The 21,017-nt window shown below is 47.1% G+C and overlaps 1 protein-coding gene across 3 annotated transcripts in view; it reads right to left on the minus strand.

Annotated features, from left to right (window-relative positions):
- Window positions 1-21,017, minus strand: part of Nav2 (neuron navigator 2) — a 402,958-nt gene that overhangs the window by 153,756 nt on the left and 228,185 nt on the right. For all 3 annotated transcript variants that reach the window (XM_017796647.2, XM_017796645.2, XM_017796641.2), the window contains 3 exons: window positions 18,632-18,744; window positions 12,050-12,158; window positions 9,898-10,287 (listed from right to left, as the gene is read on the minus strand). In XM_017796647.2, coding sequence (XP_017652136.1) covers window positions 9,898-10,287; window positions 12,050-12,158; window positions 18,632-18,744 — 612 coding nt within the window. The remainder of the gene's footprint in view (window positions 1-9,897; window positions 10,288-12,049; window positions 12,159-18,631; window positions 18,745-21,017) is intronic.

Here is a 21,017-nt window from a genome sequence, read left to right on the forward strand (position 1 = left end):
GGTGGACACCGCAGTGGCACCTCCGCTGTGTGTTTAGTGTGCGCGTGTGTGGTGCTGTGGGTAGAGAGGCCTGGGCATGCTGGGGGTTTCTCCTCTTCCAGTTGGTAGACACCTTGCTCACCCTTTCTCTTCTGATGACTGCCTGCCATAATGGATTCCCTACGCTCAGTAAACCACATGGGTCTACCACAGAGGGAAGACAGGCACAGTGAGACCCCCATCCACAAGGGGTGGATGAGACTGGGAGGCACTGGGAGCAAGGGACTCGCTGCAGAGGCAGGTAAGGAGGGTGGGGTGTGCTAGAAGGCCTTGCATAAAGCCCAACAAAACTGGAAAAAACCAGTTGGCCAAGAGGATGGCTCTGGAAGAATCCCCTCAGGCTGAGTGCAGTAGATGGATGCTCATGAGACACGGCATGCGGACATCGTACAGAGACCTACACGTGAGGACAGAGCATGGGAGGAAAAGCTTGTGCTATGCAAATGACTCCAAAGCCCACGCTCTGTGTCCAAAGTACCCCATCCTTTGTGCAGTGGGGCCACTTGAGCTACTGGGCTCCCCCTGTGCTCCTCCCTCAGAAGGGCACCTTGCCCTAAAAAATTGCCTCTGCGTCCCCTGCAACTACATGATGAATGTGGACTCCCAGTGGGTGCCCACCAAACCCCAATATTGCTATGACATAACAAGAAACATATTTCGGTCTCTGTCCCTGGTTATCAAGAGCTCCAATCGCTTGGAGTTTTCTGGGTGATGGGGTAAAAGGAGATCTTTTGTTATTCATAACAAGCCCTTTTCCATCACACCTGAGGGGATGTTATTGAGCTGATTATTAGAGGATGGGGCTGGTTGCTGGAGGAGAAACCAACCATATGATTAGTGGGTTGGAACTTTCAGCCCACCCTCCCAGGGGAGAGGGGCTGGAGTCTGACTTACTCACCAGTGGTCTGCTTTAATCAATCATGGCTAGAGAATGGAACATCCATCAAATCCCTCAACTACTGGGTTCAGAGAGCCTCAAGGCTGGTGAGTACAAGGATGTGCAGGGAAGGAGGCCTGTCTTTCCTTTCCATGATGGTCAATCCTCCTAATGTCTCCAAGGCCAACTTAGTGGCTGGCCAGCAGAAGGAACTTCCTGAACCTTCCAGGAGCCCACAAGCTAGGATCCTTTCCAAATCAGAGATGTCTGCCACAGCCTGTCCAAAGTAGGGCCTTCCAGGATAGCCTCTTCTCAAACCATGATGGCTCCAGGGTCAATTTGACAGCAACAACAGTCTGAAGGGGCAGCTGGGCTGTGGCCTGTAGGGATGGTGGGAAGGCTTGACCAGATGGAAAAGGGCCTTTTGGGGACTGAAGAGATGGCTCAGTGGTTATGAGCACTGGCAGTTCTTACAGAGGACCTGGGTTCAGTTCCCAGCACCCACATGGCAGCTACCAACCAAACAAAACTCCAGTTCCAGGGGATCCAACACCCTCTTCTGTCCTCCATGAGCACTGCACACATGTAGTGTACTTCTATGCAGGCAAGCACTCATACACATCAAAAAACAAAGTTTAAAGACAGGGCCTTTCGTGCTGTGACCTAACATACCAGTGCAGTGGAGGAAGGGAAAGGACTGACGGTCTCCTCTGCCCCGCCCACCAGACAAGTCCTCTGGAGTGCTCTGAGCTGTTTCCATTTCCTGCTCTGCAGTGGCAGGCTCAGTAGATACAGGTCATCCGAAGGACTGGAACAGTCACAGGACAGGGGAAGCCAAAAAGCAGAAAGCCAGGGGCTGGGGCCTCACGCTCAAAGGGGTTTTGACTGTGGGCACATTCTCATTGAAGGGCAGAGGGCTGGTCTTTCATATTTAAGGTCAATGGTGTCATTCCTTCATTTCATTAACCACTCACTAGAGGGCAGCCCCATGTTGACCAATGAAGGTATATGGACATTTAAGACAGATGTGACCTTACCCTTCAGAGCATGCGACAGGTCTAGGTTTTGTCCTGTCCCTCTCTCCCTTCTACATGCTTGTAGGTACATACATAAATTACAAAATATACATGTGCATCCACACACAGAGTACCTTAACTGGCATAGACACTTCATGTTTCAGATGACCTGAGAGGACAAAGTCACCACCTCTGCTTGGATAGAATCAGAGAAGGCTTCTGAGAGGAGGAGCCCAGGCAGGAAGGCGGAGGAGGGATCAGGCAGGGGAGGCGGAAAGCCAGGGCACTGCACATGTAGGTGATGCTTGGAAGCATGAAATGTCTTGTTACAGATGAATGCCTATGCTGTCATCAGGGGGTAGGACCCAGGGGAAGTACTTTAGTTTTGATGAGAGCTTAAGAACAGCATCCCCAGGATGGGACTGGCACCTGTATGAAGAGGAAGACACATGAGCTCTTTACTTGTGACATTTGAGGGTACAGTGAGACAGCCACCATTTTTAAAACGGAAAGAAACTCCTCACCAGAACCCAGCCACTCAAGCTTTCCAGCCTCCACAACTGCAAGAAATAAATGTCCTTTGTTTAAAACCCAGATCTGGGGCTAGAGAGATGGCTCAGTGGTTAAGAGCACTGGCTGCTCTTGCAGAAGACTTGGGTTCCAATCTTAGCGCCCACATGGTGGTTAACAACCACCTGTAACTCTAGTTCCAGGGGATCCAACACCCTCTTCTGATCTCTTTGAGCATTGCACGACATGGGTGTACTTACGTACATGCAGGCAATACACTTGTTCACATAAATAAAAATAATACATAAAATATTTTCCAAAACCCCAGGTCTAAAGCACTTTATGATAACAGCCTGGGCCGCCTGAGGTCTGTCCTGATCTACTGAAGGAGCTACAAGGCCATTTGGCAGCGCAGGCTGCTCGACCTCCGAGGAACTGCTGCTTCCAGCAGATGTTCATGCCCACCTCTGTTGATGGAGTCACACCTGCCACTGAGCAGGGGTACTCGGGCTGTGCAGATGCCACCATTGAAGGCCAGACTACCCATGCTGGACAGGCCAAGCTGAGATGACCTCTTCATCCTGAGTATCACCAGATCAACATAATGGCTGTGCTAGCCAAAGGCGTAATAACATCTGTACTGGTCACTAGATGACAGCCCAGGTCAAGCTGGCTTCCTCCAAGTGTTCAGTAACCAGGACCACTAGGTTTCCAGCAGTGATGATCTGTTCCCACAAGCCCAGGGTCCTACAAGGCAGGCACCTCAAGGCCATTCGCAAAACATTAAATGACAATGTGATAAGTAATAAGTACAGTCTTCTGCCTAGCAGCTCCTTGTGGAGAAAACATGTACTCGTGTATGTACACATGCATGTGTACACAAGTGTGTACTGGAGTTTTCCTGACTCTGTGCTGGATGCCAAGCACCAGCTGTAATTTTCAATGTTAGGAACCTGTTCCAGTTCATTAAATCTCAGGTCTCTGTCCTTCAACTCATAGTATCTGACACCAGCTGGTCCCTTTCAAACTCTTCACAGGAAGAAGACCTGCCTGGTTGTGGAGGGATGAGGTGGGGCCACAAACACTGAAGACAGAGCTGAGCCTGACTGTCAGGCACATCTATGAGATGGCGTTTTTCAACATGGTCAGATAAGCTCCTGGATAAAGGGTCTGCAGTGGGGAGCAGCATGTCCCGAGCACAGAGCTCTGCGGACAGAGGCAGGACCCAGTCTTTGGCAAGGCAGGTGGTCTGGCCAGAGCTAAGGAAGTGCAGTGCATTGGAGGGGGATGGCTGAAAAGTCAGGAAGGACAGATGAGGCAGAGCAGTGAGAGCCCTCCATGCTCAGTTCAGATCCGTTTCCAAAGGTATGGCAAGCAGTCACAGGTTCTGAGGGAGAGAACTTCTAAGGTTAAATTTAAATGGTCAGAGTTTCCAGGAAGGGATGTCATTATTCTTTAGACAATTATACAACCCAGTGCTGCTTTTGAAAAAAAAAAAATCCTTCGAAACATATGGACGCCAAGCCTGTCCTTATAATTTTATTCTGTGCCACATGGTACTCTGAATTTTTAGGGTATAAGTAAAGGATTGGCTTATGGAGATCAAAACTTACTGAGTGAGTGACAGCTTCATCTGCAATTTTAATTTCTTGTCTACAACCAGTGCCTGATTTATCAGCCTAATGAAAGGAAGCAGTGGGGTCAGATGACAGTGTGTAAAATGGTTACTCATGTGGGTGTGGTAAACAGAGACACAAGGCATTTTCCATCCAGTTCTGAGCTAAACTCCACGGTGAAGCAATGTTAGGTGCAGGAGTGCACACATGAACATGTGAGGCAATGTTAGATGCAGGTACATGTAGACATGAGCAACATGTGAAAAATTATTCTACCTAGCATGACACAGCATCATTTTAAAAACAAAGGTCTTAGCTGGGCATGTTGGTGCATGCCTTTAATACCAGCACTTAGGAGGCAGAGGCAGGTGTATCTCTGTGAGATTCAGGCCAGCTTGGTTCACATAGCCAGTTCTAGGCCAGCTAGGGCTACATGGAGACCCTGTCTCAAAACACAACAAAACAAACAAAACAAAACACAAAACATTCCATAAAAACAAAGGTCTTATGTTGGAGAAACTAGACCTTACTTCCAAATCAGGTTTTCTAAATATGCTTTAACAGAACTTTCTTCAAGAGGCTCTGCCCCAAGGATGACTACGCCGACATCAAGGCTAGGTTTCCACCAGCCAAAGGAACAACGGGATGCAAATGTGCCAATGCATTGCTCCCAAGTGCCTGGGTGTTTCAGACTGATCTGACACCTAGGTCCTGTCCTTGGGGATATTCATCAGCAGCAGGACACAACCTCAAAGAACAGTCTAACTACAGAAGGTAAAAATGCGTATCTAGTAACCGAAGACTTAGGCACAGACACTCGACATCACAGGGCTCACGGGCTGGATGCGGTTCAAGCCCTCCATCCAATATCTCATCGGTTCACTGTCCACTCCATCAGTTGCCTCAACAATGACTTATTGAATGGCTGGAGAGATGGCTCAGTGGTTAAGAATGTACATTGCTCCTCCAAAGAACATGAGTTCAGTCCCCAGCACCCATGTTAGGTGGCTCACAACCACCTGTAACTCCAGCTCCAGGGGGTCTCATGTCCTCTTCTGGCTTCTTTGGGTGCCTGTACCATGTGACTGACTTTTTTAAAATTTATTTTTATTTTTTATGTGTATGAGTGTATTGCCTGCATGTGTGTAAGTGCACCTGTGTCATACAGTGCCCCTGGAGGTCAGAAGAAGACACTGGATTCCCCGGAGCTGGAATTACTGATGTTGTTAGCCACATGTGGGTGCTGGGAACCAAACTCAGGTCCTCTGCAAGAGCAGTCAGTGTTCTTGACTGCTGAGCCATCTTTCCAGCCCATGGCTGACTTACACAGACACACACACGTATCCATAAAAATAAAAGTAAAGAGCTGGAGAGATGGGTAAATGGTTAAGAGCACTGACTGCTCTTGCAGAAGACTGGGGTTCAGTTCCCACCGCCTATGTGGCTGCCAATAACTTCCCATAACTCTTCTTCCAGGGTGTCCAATGCCCTTTGCTGGCATCCATGGGCATTGTACAACATGGATACAATTGCATTCATCCCGGCAAAACACTCGTACATATAAAAATAAATTTAAAAAGAAAAAATTTTAGATACAAAAAAAAAACAAAAACAGAATAAATGACCAGTATTATAATACTTGCAACTGTTTCATGTTTATGTAAAGAAGTTGGTAGAAAAGACACTAAGTAATTTGCTTTATATAATCATATATATTTATATAAAAGAGATCTGTTAATTTGAGTTTGAGTTTCACAGCAGAAACTCATGTGTATTTTCACAGATAGAGGCAGGCTTAGCAAGTGTTCTAGAATGTTACAAGTAAAACCAGCATTAGTGTCACACTTTCCTGGTCTGGACGGTAAATTCCTACAGAGGAAGGAACAGAGAAGCACAGCAATTCTTCCCATTTCAGCGACTGTGCTTGCTTACACATCCGCACGCCTTTCTACACTTGCTGCAGCGATCTCGCACGCTGCTAAGCTTTGCAGAGCAGAAATGAAAAGCCGCACTTGCACTTTTCCGTGGGATCTGAAAGCCTGTGATTCAGGCAGCCAGAGAAACCTGTGCTTCTTCCCCGACAAGCTCAGGTTTGGATGTGCCCGTGTCGCCACCTGGTGGACGCTATGAAGGTCCAACTCTTCATTACAGGATGCAAGTCTCAAAAGAGACTGTGAGGACATACTGGATGGCAAGCCTCTTCTAAACAACAGTAAAGGACTAAGGTATTGCCAGGTATATTGGTGCATACCTTTAATCCCAGAGGCAGGTGGATCTCTGTAAATTCAAGGCCAGCCTGGCTGGGCTACGTAGTGAGACTTTTTAAAAAAATATTTTATTCATGGGGCTGGAGAGATGGCTCAGCAGTTAAGAACACTGGTTGTTCTTGCAGAAGACCCGGGTTCCAATCCCAGCACCCACATGGCAGCTAACAACTGTCTAACTCAAGTTCCAGGGGATCCGAAGGCCTCTTCTGTTCTCACGGGCATTGTATGACATGGTGTACTTACCTATATGCAGGCAATGCACTCATACACATAAAGTAAAAAGAATAAATAAAATGTTTAAAAAAATATTTTATTCACGATTTTCATTTTATGTGTATGTGTGTATTGCCTGCATGTAGGTAAGTGCACCCGTGTCACGCAATGCCCATGGAGGACAGAAGAGGCCATGGGATCCCCTGGAACTGGAGCTACGGACAGGACAGCTGTTAGTGTTACTTGTCACTAACTAACTAACTAACTAACTAACTAACTAACTAACTAACTAACCAAACTGTGTGTACGTCAGCTTTATTATTACTGGGTAACTATTACTGTCCTCATGTTTATGGGAGGCTAGAAACACAGAAACATCTTGACCTAAATCAGTGGATCAACTTTCCTGGCCTTTGCCATTCATTTTTTCTTTTTGAGTCAAGGCCTGGAACAAACTAGATCAGGCTGGCCTCAGTCTCACAGAATTCCACCTGCCTCTGCCTCCTGACTGCTGGGATTAAAGCTGAGCGCCAACCACCCCTGATTATTAAGGAAATTTGTTAAGATTGTAGGACTTTGGCTGTTCCTGTTTTTGAAGATTTTACTACCAAGACAGTTCTAACTTCTAGGCAGAAAACCAAACACTGTATGCCTATGCTTTTAAAATTTTATTTATTTATTATGCCTCTTCCCCAGCAGCTAGAGAGACGGCTCAGTGGGTAAGAGCTCTGGCTGTTCTTTCAGAGGACCAAAGTGTAGTAGCTCACAGCTGTCCATAACTCCGACTCCAAGGGAGCTGACACCCTTCTGGACTCTGCTGCACAGTCTCACAGATATACACAACTACACAGAACCAATAAAATAAATCTTTAAAAATTGTTAATGATTTTCTTTTTACTTTTTGTTGTTGTTTTTATTTTATTTTATTTTTGTTTTGAGACAGGTTCTCCCTGTAGCCTCAGCTGGCTTAAAACTTGCTATGTAGACCAGGCTGGCCTCAGACTCAACAGAGATTCACTTGTTTCTGCCTCCCAGGTGCTGGGATTAAAGGTTTGCGCCACCACACCCAGCTTCTTTTTACTTTTATAGTTCTTTTCCACGTATGGGGTACCCACGCCCATGAAAACACACAGGCCAGAGGAGGATATCAGACAGCCTGTGTTATCACCCTCTATCTTATGCCTTTGAAACACAGCCTTTTGCTGAGCCCAGAGGTAGGGTGGGGGACAGTAAGCCCTGTGATTCACCTGCTCTCCACTCCCCGCAGGGCTGGGGTTACAGTCGTACATGACCAGGCCCATCTTTGTAGGTGGGTGGTGGGGATTTGAACTCAGGTCTTCAGCCTTACACAGCAAGCACTCTTATCCACTCAGCCATCTCCCCAGTCCCATGCCTATTTTTATAGAAGTGTTACTTTCCTTCCTTCTTTCCTTCCTTCCTTCCTTCCTTCCTTCCTTCCTTCCTTCCTTCCTTCCTTCCTTCCTTCCTTCCTTCCTTTCGTGTGTGAGGAGTACATGTGTGCCACTGCGTGTGTGTATGTGGAGGTCAGAAGATACAGGAATCAGTTCTCTTTTTCCACCATGTGGATCCAAAGATCATATTTGGTGGCAAGCTCCTTTGCCCCCAAGCCATCTCACAGGTCCTATGCCTATGCTTTTAGGTAAGTAAAAGAACATTGCTGGGGACTGGAGAGATGTCTCATAGGTTAAGAGCACTGGCTGCTGTTGCAGAGGACCAGGGTTCAATTCCCAGCACCACAGCTAACAACCATTCATAACTCTAGTTCCAGGGGATCTGATACCCTCTTCTGATATCTTTGGGCATTGCACGACACGGGTGCACTCATACACATGCAGGCAATACACTCATACACATAAAATAAAAATAATAAATAAAATGTTTTTTTAAAAAGCCATCTCTCCAGCCCCAATAAAATATTCTTAAAGCACTGGTATCCATACAAGCAGAACTAGACAAAGGTGAATTTATTTTGAAATAAACTCTAGTATTATCCTATTTTAGCACAGCAGTAAGATGTGGCACACGGTGTGCACAGTGATTATAAGCCATGGGCTCTGAGTCTTCACAGATGTATAACCACTGGACATCAGCTCTCTTTCCTGGCCTCCAGGTTCCTTGTCTATCAAGGATTATGGTATCATCTATCCCTGAGGACTACCGAGAGGATGGAGCTGGGGAACACAGGCCAACAGTGCTGGCAGGTAGTGGGGACACCGCCACAAAACAGCGACTCACCAGGAGGCTCTTCACCACTGTCTATAGGGATGAAGGACATGGCTGCAGTTCCTGGTTTTTCGTATCTAATGTTCACTGCCAGGACATTAAAGGTAGACATGGCCTTGGAAAACTTCGGAGCAAGTCACATGGATGAAGCCTCCGAAAGTGAGATAAGGCAATGAAAATAAAGTCTACAGTATAACTTGAAGGTGGCGCTACAAACAAGAAGCCAGGCCGCACACAGCGCCAGTCACGGAACGCTCCCTGTGAAAGGTCCTCAGACGCATCACGGCAATTCCAGACCCCACACTACACCAGGGCACGACGCTGTCCCTGCGAGAGGTTGTCAGATGTATCACGGTGGGTGAGTCCTTCACTCTAGAGAGGAGCAACCAAGAAGGCAGCTGCTCTAGCCGTGCACCCACGCGTTCACTAATGCACAAGTATCCACCATGTCTTTGATGCCCACGGCACTAGGGATGCAGTGGTATGTAACCTAGACGGCTTCGTGGTACTTACTGTCACACAAACAAGGAGGAGAAACTCACACGTAAGAAGATTTCAAATAGAAGCTTTCAAAAGAGCCTACACCGTGGGGTGCAGGGGTGCTGAAGGCAGAGGATGAAGATACACACCATTCAAACGGAGTGGTCTCAGAGGGCCCCTCCCTGGAGGTGCTGGCTGAATAACCAGCAGGAGCAAGTGTTGCAGAGACCTAGCAGCTAAAACTCAGGCCCAGAAACAGAGTGCGAAGGCAGTGGGTTTGGAAAAGATGGGTGGAGAATGGAACAGGGGTGGCAGAGGGGAACAAGCTGTAGGGCAAATGACAGCCCTGAAAAGCAGGGAAAGGCCAGGTCAGGGAGGCCAAGCCAGGAGTCTGGCTGCCATTCATTGCAAGGCTGGTTTAAGGACAGGGACAGCAGGTCTGTTTACACTACTAGTCTCATGGGTCCCCAGTTGAGCCTGCCTACCCACGTCACTGACTCAGCCCAGCAGCTCACCTCACCACACCATCGGCCTCTGCCCCTAGAAGCAGAGGCAGCCAGCACCAGCTCCAGGGCCCTTCAGTAAAGACAGGCAAAGGGGAAGCAGGAGCTGGCCTGTCCCACACGCCAACTTACCCACTCGTGATGTCGTCTGCACGGATGTTCTTGCTCAGGACATCGCCGTCACTCATGTAGCCGGGGGCGTCCATGCCGATCCCTTCTAGGTCTACGTCATCTCCTGCCTTGTCCGAGACGTCCACATGACAGACACTGCTGCCCCTGGAAGCCAGCTGCCTTCGCAGGGGGGCAGAGTACACATAGCGGCCTGCCTCAGCGCTGATGAAGCGGCTGGCATTGGCTCGAGGTGGGTACCCATTGCCCATCGAGGGGGCGTCTCCTGCCTGCAGCCGAGGGCTGGACTGGCCGAGTCTCCAGGACAGAGGAGTGGGTCTTCCCGTGAGGCTGAGGATGCTGCGGCCACTTATCTCTGTGGTGACATTGGTGTCAAATGTGGTTTCCAATGTACTATAAACATAAAACCAGCTGCAGTTAGACCCTGACGGGCCTTGTCTCCTCTGCAGGTTAGATGTTATTTTTCAGTATTATTTACATAGTAAGATAAAACAGCAGGCACCATATACCAACCACTTGGTATAGTTCCTTCATTAAAAATGAAGTGACTCATCTTTCTGCACGTTCTGAGATGCCTACCAGGGACTTTTTGCTTTAAAATGTGGCATAAGATTCTCTTCATCGGCTCTTTAATTAGACACAAACTGTAGAGCCTAGAAAATGGTGATCTTTCCAGTTCTGGAAAGAAAACAGCAAACGCTGAACTGGTAAAGATGGGACAGCAGCTTTCTGATCACTGAACGAATGCTGCATGGCCACTCTCCTCAAAGGGAGGCTGCACCAGCCTGTCCCGGCATTCCTAAAACCACCTTTCGCATCGTCCTTTCCCTCCCCAACTGAAGTACCAGATTAAGGTGGAAAGAGATCCCTGCCTTTCCATAGAAAGTCACAGGACCTGGAATCCTTGTCCTTCAAAGGCCTGAAGTAGGAGAACACCACCACTAAACTGGGTGTTATGGGCTGTTTTTGTCCCACTCCCCCACCTGCACTCCTGTAACTGACCTCACTTTCCACAGCGTGGACCCTGCAGTCGTACTGAAGTCAGAGTCAACCATGATTAAGCCCGATCTGTCAAGACTGGTGGTTCAATCTGGTGGTTAATATTTATTGTCAACTTGATAGGATCTCGAGTCACCTAAGAAATAAACCTCTGGGCTTGTCTATGAGGGAGTTTCTAGATTGGGTTAACTGAGGTGCGAAGACCCACCCTGAATGTGGGTGACGTTGCTCCATGGGCAGGGATCCCGAACTAGGCAAAAAGGAGAAAGTGAGCTGAGCACTGGCACTCTCTCAGCTTCCCAACTGTGGACCCAGTGTGACAGCCGCCTCCCCTTTTCCGCTGTGATGGACTGTATCCCCTCAAACTGTGACCTGAAATAATCCTTTCTTCCTCAAGTTACTTTCATTAGGTGTTCTGTCACAGCAACAAAAAGTCACTAATACAGGGGGAAGCCTGTGTCTCCTCCTTTTATACATTTACCAAACAAACTGAAATTGGAGACTCGAATGAGATGCCTTGGGAGCTCTGCAGGCATAGCCAGGCCCTGGCTTTGAGTTTCAAAGCCAAACACAAACTGTAAGACCTCATTCTGCCGAAATCACAGAAGACAGGCCAGCACCACATCCTCTTTAACTGAACAGTGAAAACAATCCAATAGATGTTGCCAATGTAACCCGAGGTTCCTTCCAACAAAATCATAGCTTAAACGTAGCGAAGTTTTGATAAGTATGTCCTCAGTCTTCATACACGTGCATGACCAAGGACATTAGAGTCTTGTATATCAGAATTCCTGGTAGGAATTCAAGTCACTCAGTCTGTCACAGGTCAAGCACAGTTCACCTGCTCCATCCAACAGCACAATGGAGTTTTGAAAAATGCAAGTAAAGTGAAATTTAAACAGAACCGTGGGTAATTTCTGTGGCAGGAACTTAGTAAGCTTCCGCTTTGGGGAGGGACTGGTCTACATTAATTTTCACCCCTTTGCTTTTCTTCCACATGCTATTGCACACGCTTTGTGCATTCTAACACATCTGGGGACAAGGTTATTTATTCCACTCTTAACCAAATCACTTTGTGAGTGGCATAGCACACACGACAGAGTCTCCGAGGGAAGTTCCCGCTAGAAGACTCAGCAAGTACTCCACTTCCCCATACCTGTGTGTAACCTGAGTTCCCCGTAAACTGGACATGGTCTCCTCCAAATTCTGCCGTAAGTCAGCAATGTTCTTCACGGTTCGCAGCCTGCGAGCCTCGGGGTCTTCACCTGGACAGACAAGGGTTCAGATCAGTTCACTCTGCTAGATCATGAGGTCCAGGAGAGCAGCAAACACGTCTGGGACTGCAATGCATGCATGCATGGACGGATGGATAGACACATGTATGCATGTCTGTCTGGATGTATAACTGCATGGACGAATGGATGGAAGGCTGAATGGATGCATGGGTAGATACATGGATAGATGGATGGACAGACACATGGATGCATGAATGCGCGGATGGATCCCAAATAGTTTAAATCAAAGACATTCTTCTGCGGTTCCTTCTGAAGCAGGGAGGGGAGGTGCAGCTGTGAGAGGGGCCCAATGCCCAGCTGGAAACACAAATCTACTTTCACATCATCACCAATGAAGACATGCAGGTCAGACCTGAGCCATGTCTCCAGGGTCAATTTACACCCATGAGAAAATGTGTGTGCTCCTTATGTTTAACCTCCTGGCAATATGTGCACCTTACAAAGATACCCACACTTGTTTACCACTGGTGATTTACAGAGGGCGGTTCCCCTTCCCCCTAGCTAGACGTACTGTCATCCCAATTCCAGCTCTGCTGTTGACTGGCTGGGTGGTCACTTGTGGGGAAGGGGTTGGTCTTCCCCGCCCTTCTAGTTCCGTGTCTCTAAAACAAGCACGGCCACAGCACCAGCTTCCACACAGTTGTGCAGAAAACTTAAGCCTGGAGGACTCTGCACAGTGCCCATCACAAGCCCTGAACTCATGCCAGCTGGTGCTGCAGCACTGGGAAGCAGCCTAACTTCTGTGGGGAAGGACATAGCTTGCCATCCTGTGCTGTGCAGAACTTGCACTGGTTCCAATGTATATGAGCACCATGCCTCTCTTGCGGGCTAGGAAGTGTGTGCCTCTCAGCATAGCCATGTTCCTGCTTTCCAGCTACTCTCTTTCATTTGGCCTCACAAGAGAAGAAGAAGGGAAATCACCACAGTAATGATGAAAGAAATAATGGGGCTGGAGAGATGGCTCAGCAGTCAAGAGCACTGGCTGCTCCATTCCCAGTACCCACATGATGGCTAGCAACAGTTCCAGGGGATCTGACGCCCTCTTCTGTCCTCTGAAGGCACTGCATGGCATAGGTGCACTTACATACACACAGGCAAAACACATACATAAAGATAAAAAGTTTTAAATTCTTCTAAAAAAAATGAAATATTTTCCTCCTCAGTAATTTCAAAGAGGACTGTGAAGTTAAAAAAAAAAAAATCACAACCAAAGGCCTTTAAATGCCTGTGACTGTTTTCAGGGATGAGCGATATTTTAAGAGGACTATGCCTAAAGAAAATAGAATACATGACAATGTGATTTACATCAGATGCAGAGTAGAGCTTTCAACCACTGCCTTAATGGGGCAAAAGGCATCTGAGAAATGTCATAAAATCGAACTTCTGAGATGGATTAACAAGCTCCTTGGCTTGTTCTTGGTGAGGCAGTGCCTGGAATGAGTGTGTGGTAGGGAGTAATGACAGCCATGTGATTTTTATAAATAAATTTACCAGGGCAAACTGTCTAATCTTGAAAGTGTGGATGTTTTCAACTTCCTACTCCCTTTAATCCAGGGAAAACGGGAAGGTATTTTTCTCTTATCTGAACTATGCTCGAACTTGAATTTCCCACCCGAGTCTCTTTAAAAGTATGTTTCATTCATTGTTTTTATTTTATGTGTATGAGTATATTGCCTGCATGTGTGTAATTGCACCCGTGTCGTGTAATACCCACAGAGGTCAGAAAAGGGTGTTGGATTCCTTGGGAAACGGAGTTGCAGAGGGTTGTTAGCCACCATGTGGGTGCCGGGAATCAAACCTGGGTCCTCTGCAAGAGCAGCCAATGTTTTTAACTTTGGAGCATCTCTCTATGCACCACCCAGTGTCTTTAAAGCATATACATGTATACACACATACATGCATACATACATACATACATACATACATACATACATATATACATGTGTAAGAGAGAAACCTTGAACTCCTCTCTGCCTGCCTCCACCTCCCAAGAACTGGGATTACAGGCACATACCACTACTCAAGTTTGGATGCTGCCAACCTGCTATAAAATGAGCAATGAAGGAAGCTGGAATGCTTACTTGGAAGAGGGAGGCTCAGAGGACATGCTGTGACATGGGGACAGGGGAGAGGATGGAAACTCCCTGTGGGCTGCAGGAGCCTGGGTCCTGGCCAGACACTTGGAAGGAGGTGTACGAATAAACAGCATCGTCTGCCAAAGCCGACAACAGAAAACAAAGGAGGGCTCGCTCAGACAGGACCGCCTGTGTCACAAGCAATGTTCACGCAGGGCTGGAAAGGGACCTGCACGGCTACAGAAAAGGGTCACAGAGCAGCTCAGAGGCCGGAGCGGGAGCTTCTGGCTCTACAGTCCAAGATGTGTTCCTTAACTACGATGAATCAGTGTTTATGACACTGGCCGTATGACGGTTTCCTTCTGGATCCACTGATGGGCCCAGGACCTGTCTAGAATAGCACAGAGCCCCACATTTGGGATTGATTTCAAGTTTTCTCTTGGGTGTATAGCTCCCTCGAACATGGTCCCTCATCACAGAGGACCCTCTGATCTGAATCAGGAAGGGGGAAAGGAAGCCACTGGCCAAACGGTCTCATAAATGCCCGTTTGTCACAGGCGATTTTCCACAGTCATTTCAAGGGACGGGCAGTGGGTGAGTTAAGTTCAGCCTTTTGCTACACACTGTTTCCACGACACAATTTATCCAAGAGTCCCATGTGTAGTCTCTACTGTTTGGATGTAAAGATGAGTCACCTGACTGCAGGGATCTGCACTGGAAAACACCAGCACGGTCTACCACAGAGTACGGAATCTGGCATACCTGGAGGCACAGCCCATGGCCTGAGCATGCTGGCAGCACATCAGGCTTCCTCAACTCACACTGGTACAGTCCTAGGACACGGGTGATGTGGGATGAAAAGCAAAGTGAGTAACCGCTTACAGGCTGCCTCTGCCCCCTGAACGCTAACTAAGATCTCCAGGGCTGCCTGGCTGCTGCTTGGCTTCACAGATGTGGGTCCTGCTGAGCCTCGGTACCTGACAGGAGCCGCGCGCCTCCATGGTGCATATGCAGATGCTGCCTGGCTCTTCAGATGAAGTATAGACAACAGGACCTGGAATGCGTGTGGACACCTGAGCAGCACCTGCACACGCCCTCCTCACATCTAGTCCTTCCCTGTGCTAGCCATGTTCGAGGGAGCTATGCACCCAAGAGAAAACTTGAAATCAATCCCAAATGTGGGGCTCTGTGCTATTCTAGACAGGCCCTGGGCCCATCAGTGGAACCAGAAGGAAACCGTCACATCACTGACAGCCTCTGAGAGGAGCTGCTGCTCTATGGCTCAATCACACGGTGGCAGACAAGTTCCAGAACTGCCTTCAGGCTATCAAAATGGTGCAGGCATGGGTATTTAGTCTAATAAATGAATTTTGAACATGTATTCAATTTTATTTATTTTTATTTTATGTGTATGAGTGTATTGCCTGCATGTGTGTAAGTACATCATGTCATGCAATGCCTGCTGAAGGTCAGAATAGGGTGTTAGATTCCCTGGAACTGGAGTTATGGACAATTGTTAGCCGTCCTGTGGGTGCTGGGAATCGAACATGGGTCCTCTGTTAAGAGCAGCCAGTGCTCTTAACCACTAAACCATCTCTCCAGGGCCCTGAATTCAATTTTTAAACCAGGTTTTGGAGTGGTGAGACAAGGGCCTGGGTCAGTGGTTAAGAGCACTGGCTGCTCTCACAGTGGACTCAGGTTTGGTTCCTCAGCACCCACACGGAGGCTAGACAACCATCCTTAACTCCAAGTGCAGGGGATTAGATGCCCTCTTCTGGTCTTGCATGCATGTGGAGCACTTACATACATGCAGACAAAACACCCATATCCATAAAATAAAAATCGTTTTAAAGCAAGACAGGAGATAAGTAAAAGCTGCCGCCGAGTGTGTGGTCTACCACCCACTAGCCATGATGAGGTGCTGGAGCTTAGGACACAGCTGTGGGGGACCCTCCAGGGGGACAGACAAGGTGGTGGCTTGGGACACACTGTGCTAAGCATCCTAGTTCAGGGCTGGGGAAGTGGCTCAGTTGGTAGAGCGCTTCTGTCCCAGCACCACATAAACCACTCATAGAGGTGCATATCTGTAATCCCAACATCTGTGAGATAGAGGCAGGAGGATCAAATCTCAAGGTCATCTTCAGCTACATAGTAAGTTAGAGGTCAGTTTGGACTACATGAGACTCTGTCTTAAAAAAATAAAAGGATCCTAATTCATAGGTGGGCTAGTCGGGGAGCTCATTGGTAGGGCAGGTGTTTGGCTCACACAAAAGGAATGAGGATTCTAATCCAGCTGTGATTTTCTTCTATACCCTAAGAATACAACAACATGGGGAGACTAGAGAGATGGCTTAGCAGTTAGGAGCACTGGCTGTTCTTGCAGAGGATCCTAGTTCAGTTCCCAGCACCCACACGGCAGCTAAAAATCATCCATAACTCCAGTTCCCGGGGTTTCAATGCCCTCTGCAGGCCTTGCAAACATGTAGTGCATTGACGATATACATACAGGCAGAACATAACATTTTTTAAAAATTAAAAAAAAAGAATGTAGCATGGCAGGGTGATTGGCTCAGTGGGCAAAGCACTTGTTCCCCAGGTGTAGGAAGTGGAGTTCAGACCCCAAGACCCACATAAAAGCCAGGCAGGAGCAGCGGACTCCTGTAATCCAGCATTTGGGGGCAGCAACAGGGGATTCCCCAGGACAAGCTGATGCGCTAACTGAACTAGCTGGAACTGGAGCACTCTGGAATCAGCCAGAGACCCTGCCACAGCTGGGTGTGGTTGTGCACACTTTTAATCCCAGCACTCAGGAGGCAGAGACAGCTGGATCTTTGTGAGTTCCCAGTCAGTCTGGTCTCCATAGTGAGTTCCAGGCCAACCAGGGTTACACAGTGAGATCCTGTCTCAAAAAAGAGAAAGAGAAAGAGAAAAAGAAATGCAGAGCATCAGCCTCAATAATTAAAGTGCAGAAAGATCAAAAAAGACACCCAACATTAACTTCAGGCCTCTACACAGGTGTATTCAAACACACATGCATACACGCACACCACACCACACACACAAATGTAACATCAAAGAATGTTAACAAAGAATGTTACAGGGGGCTGGAGAGATGGCTAAGCAGTTAAGAACACTGGTTGTTCTTGCAGAAGACTTGAGTTCGAATCCTAGCACCCACATGTGTGTAACTCCAGTCCCAGGGGATCTGACAGCCTCTTCTGACCTCCAAGGGCATTGCACGACATGGCTGTACTTACCTACATGCAGGCAATACACACATACACATAAAATAAAAATAATAAAAAATACTTAAAAAAGAATGTTACAATATGCAACATTTGTTGCCTTTTATCTGTGAAATTATTTGTATGATGATTGAATGGTATGTTTTTCTGTATTTATGTGGCATGTGTGTGCGTGCACACATGCAGGTGCATGTAGAGGTTAGAGGTCATGAGAGGTGTCTTCCTCAATTGCTTTCTACTTATTAGGTCTTTTTGAGACAAGGTCTCTCTGTAGCCCCAGCTGACCCAGAACTACGTAGGCCAGGTTGACCTTGAACTCCCAGAGATCCGTCTGCCTCTGCCTCCCATGTGCTGGGATCTCCGTGAGTTCAAGGCCAGCCTGGTCTACATAGTGAGTTCCAGGACAGCTGGGGCTACAGGGAGACCCTGTCTCAAAAAGACAAAAAATAAAAATTAAATATAACTTAGGGACTTTTTTTGTGTGTTTTTTGGTTGAAAAAAAAAAAGTTGTAATCTTCTTTCCAATTAATGGCAAATGTTAAGAACCTATTTTCAGTCAGAGTGTCCAAAGAAATGAAATCAATATTCTAGAGTTCCAAATTTTGTTGAAAGGCAAAGGTAAACAAGATGATTCAAAGTTAAGTTTTAGGTAGTCCATCCAGGGCCCCTAAATGAACGAAATTAAATTTTTCTTAAGCATAAGACCTAGCAGCAGATAAGAGATTTGCTCCTATTTCTGAGGAGGAATGAAGAGGTTGTGAGAAAAACAGGAGGAAAGAGAAAAAATTAGCAAATAACACAAGAAAGTTTGTTGAACTAGAGAGATGGCTCAGTGGTAAGAGCGCTTAACCCAGAGAGGACCTGGGTTCAGTTCTCAGCACCCATATTATAGCTAACAATCATCCTAACTCCAGTTCCAGGGGCTCTGATACCCTCTTCTGCCCTCCATGGGCACTGTTGCACAAACATGCAAGCAAAATACTTACACACGTACAATAAGAACAAGTCAGTAAGAAGGTAGGTTTGCTGAGCCGAGTCCCTGCAGCAGTGGCCCTGCATTGCTGCAGCTGCCGGCAAGAGGGCCTTTGTCAGCAGCAGTCACACAATCGAGGCTCACACTCACCTGTGAGTTCCTCCAGAGCAGGCTGTGCACTCTTGGCGTAGTGACTGGGCTCCATGCTCACACCCGCTGAGCTGGACTCAGCAGTGACAGTCCCTTCGGTGTCTGTCTGGGACCTTCACACAAAAAAGCAGAGTCATTGGGATCTGCCACCACCTCTGGACCACCGTGGCCTCACCAGGGCCTTCTGAGCAGTGTTGGAGCACAGCCTGGCCTGCAGACTGACACGACACAATTCAATAGCCACAGGCCGAGAGTGGCTGCCCTGGTGGAGTGTCTGCCATCTCTCACTGGGAACCGCTTTCCCCAGTCAGGTCTAGTTATACACATGCTGGAGGGTGCTAGGTGGTTTAGATAATCAACCTGATGCCAGGAAGCAACTGGTAGGTAACCACAGTGCCAGCAAGTCAAACACACAGATGACTCCACTGATGGGTCCTCTCTCCCCACAACACACCTGAAATAGCTCACTCTGAAAAGGTGACTGTGAACAGGTGGGAATGGATGCCAAGCAATGGTGTCTCCCTTCTAGGATTCTGATTCACAGCTCAGATCCTCTGACATGAAAGGTCTCATTGATCATCATTTCAACACTCAGCCCAAGCTTGTACTTCCCCAAACTCCCCTCCTTGCCCTTATTTGTCAAGCAAAGTGAAGCAATACTGTATCCAAGGTTCTCTTGTCCACCTGCTCAGGCTCACTCAGACCCTGCATGTGACATTAATTCAATTGCATCTCCAACTGATCCAGCTAGATTTCACTACCTAGGAAAAAAATGCTTTTTCCCTCCCCAGTCTCCTTTTTTGGTATTGGGAATTGAATCCAGTGCCTTACGCATGCTTAGCATGTGCTCTGACAAGGAGCTCTATCCCCAACCCCAGGAATACTGATATATCATGGGATATAAACTGATGAACTTCAAAGCACCCTTCCTACGCCTTTATAATTCTTCCGTCCTATGCCTCCCAGTGAAGCCACCTCTTCCCAGGAACTGTAACCACTCCTTTTGAAGGCCTATCATAATTGCAACATTCTTGTCCAGCCCCCAGAGTTGCAAGCCCTCTTCATCTCTCCTTAGGACTTAAATGCCCTGAAAACAGGAACCCTGCCTCTATCCCAGAGGGTGTCAAAAAAAGCCAGGTGTACAATCAGTCTGCAGATGTAGTCAATTGTTCCCATAGTATTTTAAAAAATTAAATGTGTTCACCATTTAAAATTTGGGACATTTGGGGGTTAAAAAGATGGCTCAGAGGTTTAGAGTGCTTATTACTCTTACAGAGGACCCACGTTTGATTCCTAGCACCCAGAGGAAGTGATTCACAACTGCCTTCAGGGGATCTGATGCCTCAGACCTTCCTTCACACGCACATTACTGTCCCCCCCCCAATTAAAGATAATAAAAATAAATCCTTAAACTTTGGGAGATTTCACAAGACGCTACCTGGATTTCTGCCTTCCTCCAGTTTTTTTGTTTTGTTTTGTTTTTGTTTTTTTAAAATATGTTTTATTATTTTTATTTTATGTGTATGAGTAAGTATTGCCTGCATGTATGTGAGTGCACCTGTGTCGTGCAGTGCTGTGGAGGTCAAAAGAGGGCTTCGGATTTCCCTGGAACTGGAGTTATGGACGGTTCGTAGCCGCCACGTGGGTGCTGAGAATCGAATTGGGGCCTCTGCAAGAGCAGTCAGTGCTCTCAACCGCAGAGCCAGCTCTCCAGCCCCCGTTTATTTCTTGTTTGTTTAAAGAAATCCAGACAGAGCTAAGAGCTCAAGCTCTCCAGGAGCCAAGCACTGGCTGCGCCCTCTAGAGGGGCACGCTTGTGTTGCAGTCTGCGATTTCATAGGCTTTCTCGAACTGTGTATTTGAACCGCACCTGCCATCAAGCCACACAATGCCAACAAATCCTTCCAGAAACACCTCAGCTCAGACTCAAGACTATTGAAAGTTATAAATTTTAGTGTTCTTTTTTTACTGCACCTGTAAAGTTTTCTGCTCTTACAGAAACATAATGGTTTAATTCTAGAAAATAAAGACAATATTTTCTTACTGCTGTTCTTCAGCATGTAATTATCGAGTATCTTTGGATTGCATTATATTAGAATGTGTGATTTAAAACTTGTTATTTGAGGAGCTGGAGAGACAGCTCAGCAGTTAAGAGCACTGGCTACTCTTACAGAGGATCCAAGTTTGGTTCCCAGCACCCACATGGTGGCTAACAACCACCTGTGATTCCAATTCCAGGGAATCCAACACCCTCTTCTGATCTTTGTGCACATGATGCACTTGTATACATACAGGAAAAACATTCATACACATAAAATAAAAATAATTTTTAAAATTATTTTTAAAATAATAAACTATTTTAAAATAATAGTGAGTTCTAGGCCAG

The sequence above is a fragment of the Nannospalax galili genome, unplaced genomic scaffold (assembly GCF_000622305.1).
Source record: "Nannospalax galili isolate Female #2095 unplaced genomic scaffold, S.galili_v1.0 scaffold310, whole genome shotgun sequence".
Lineage (NCBI taxonomy): Eukaryota > Metazoa > Chordata > Mammalia > Rodentia > Spalacidae > Nannospalax > Nannospalax galili.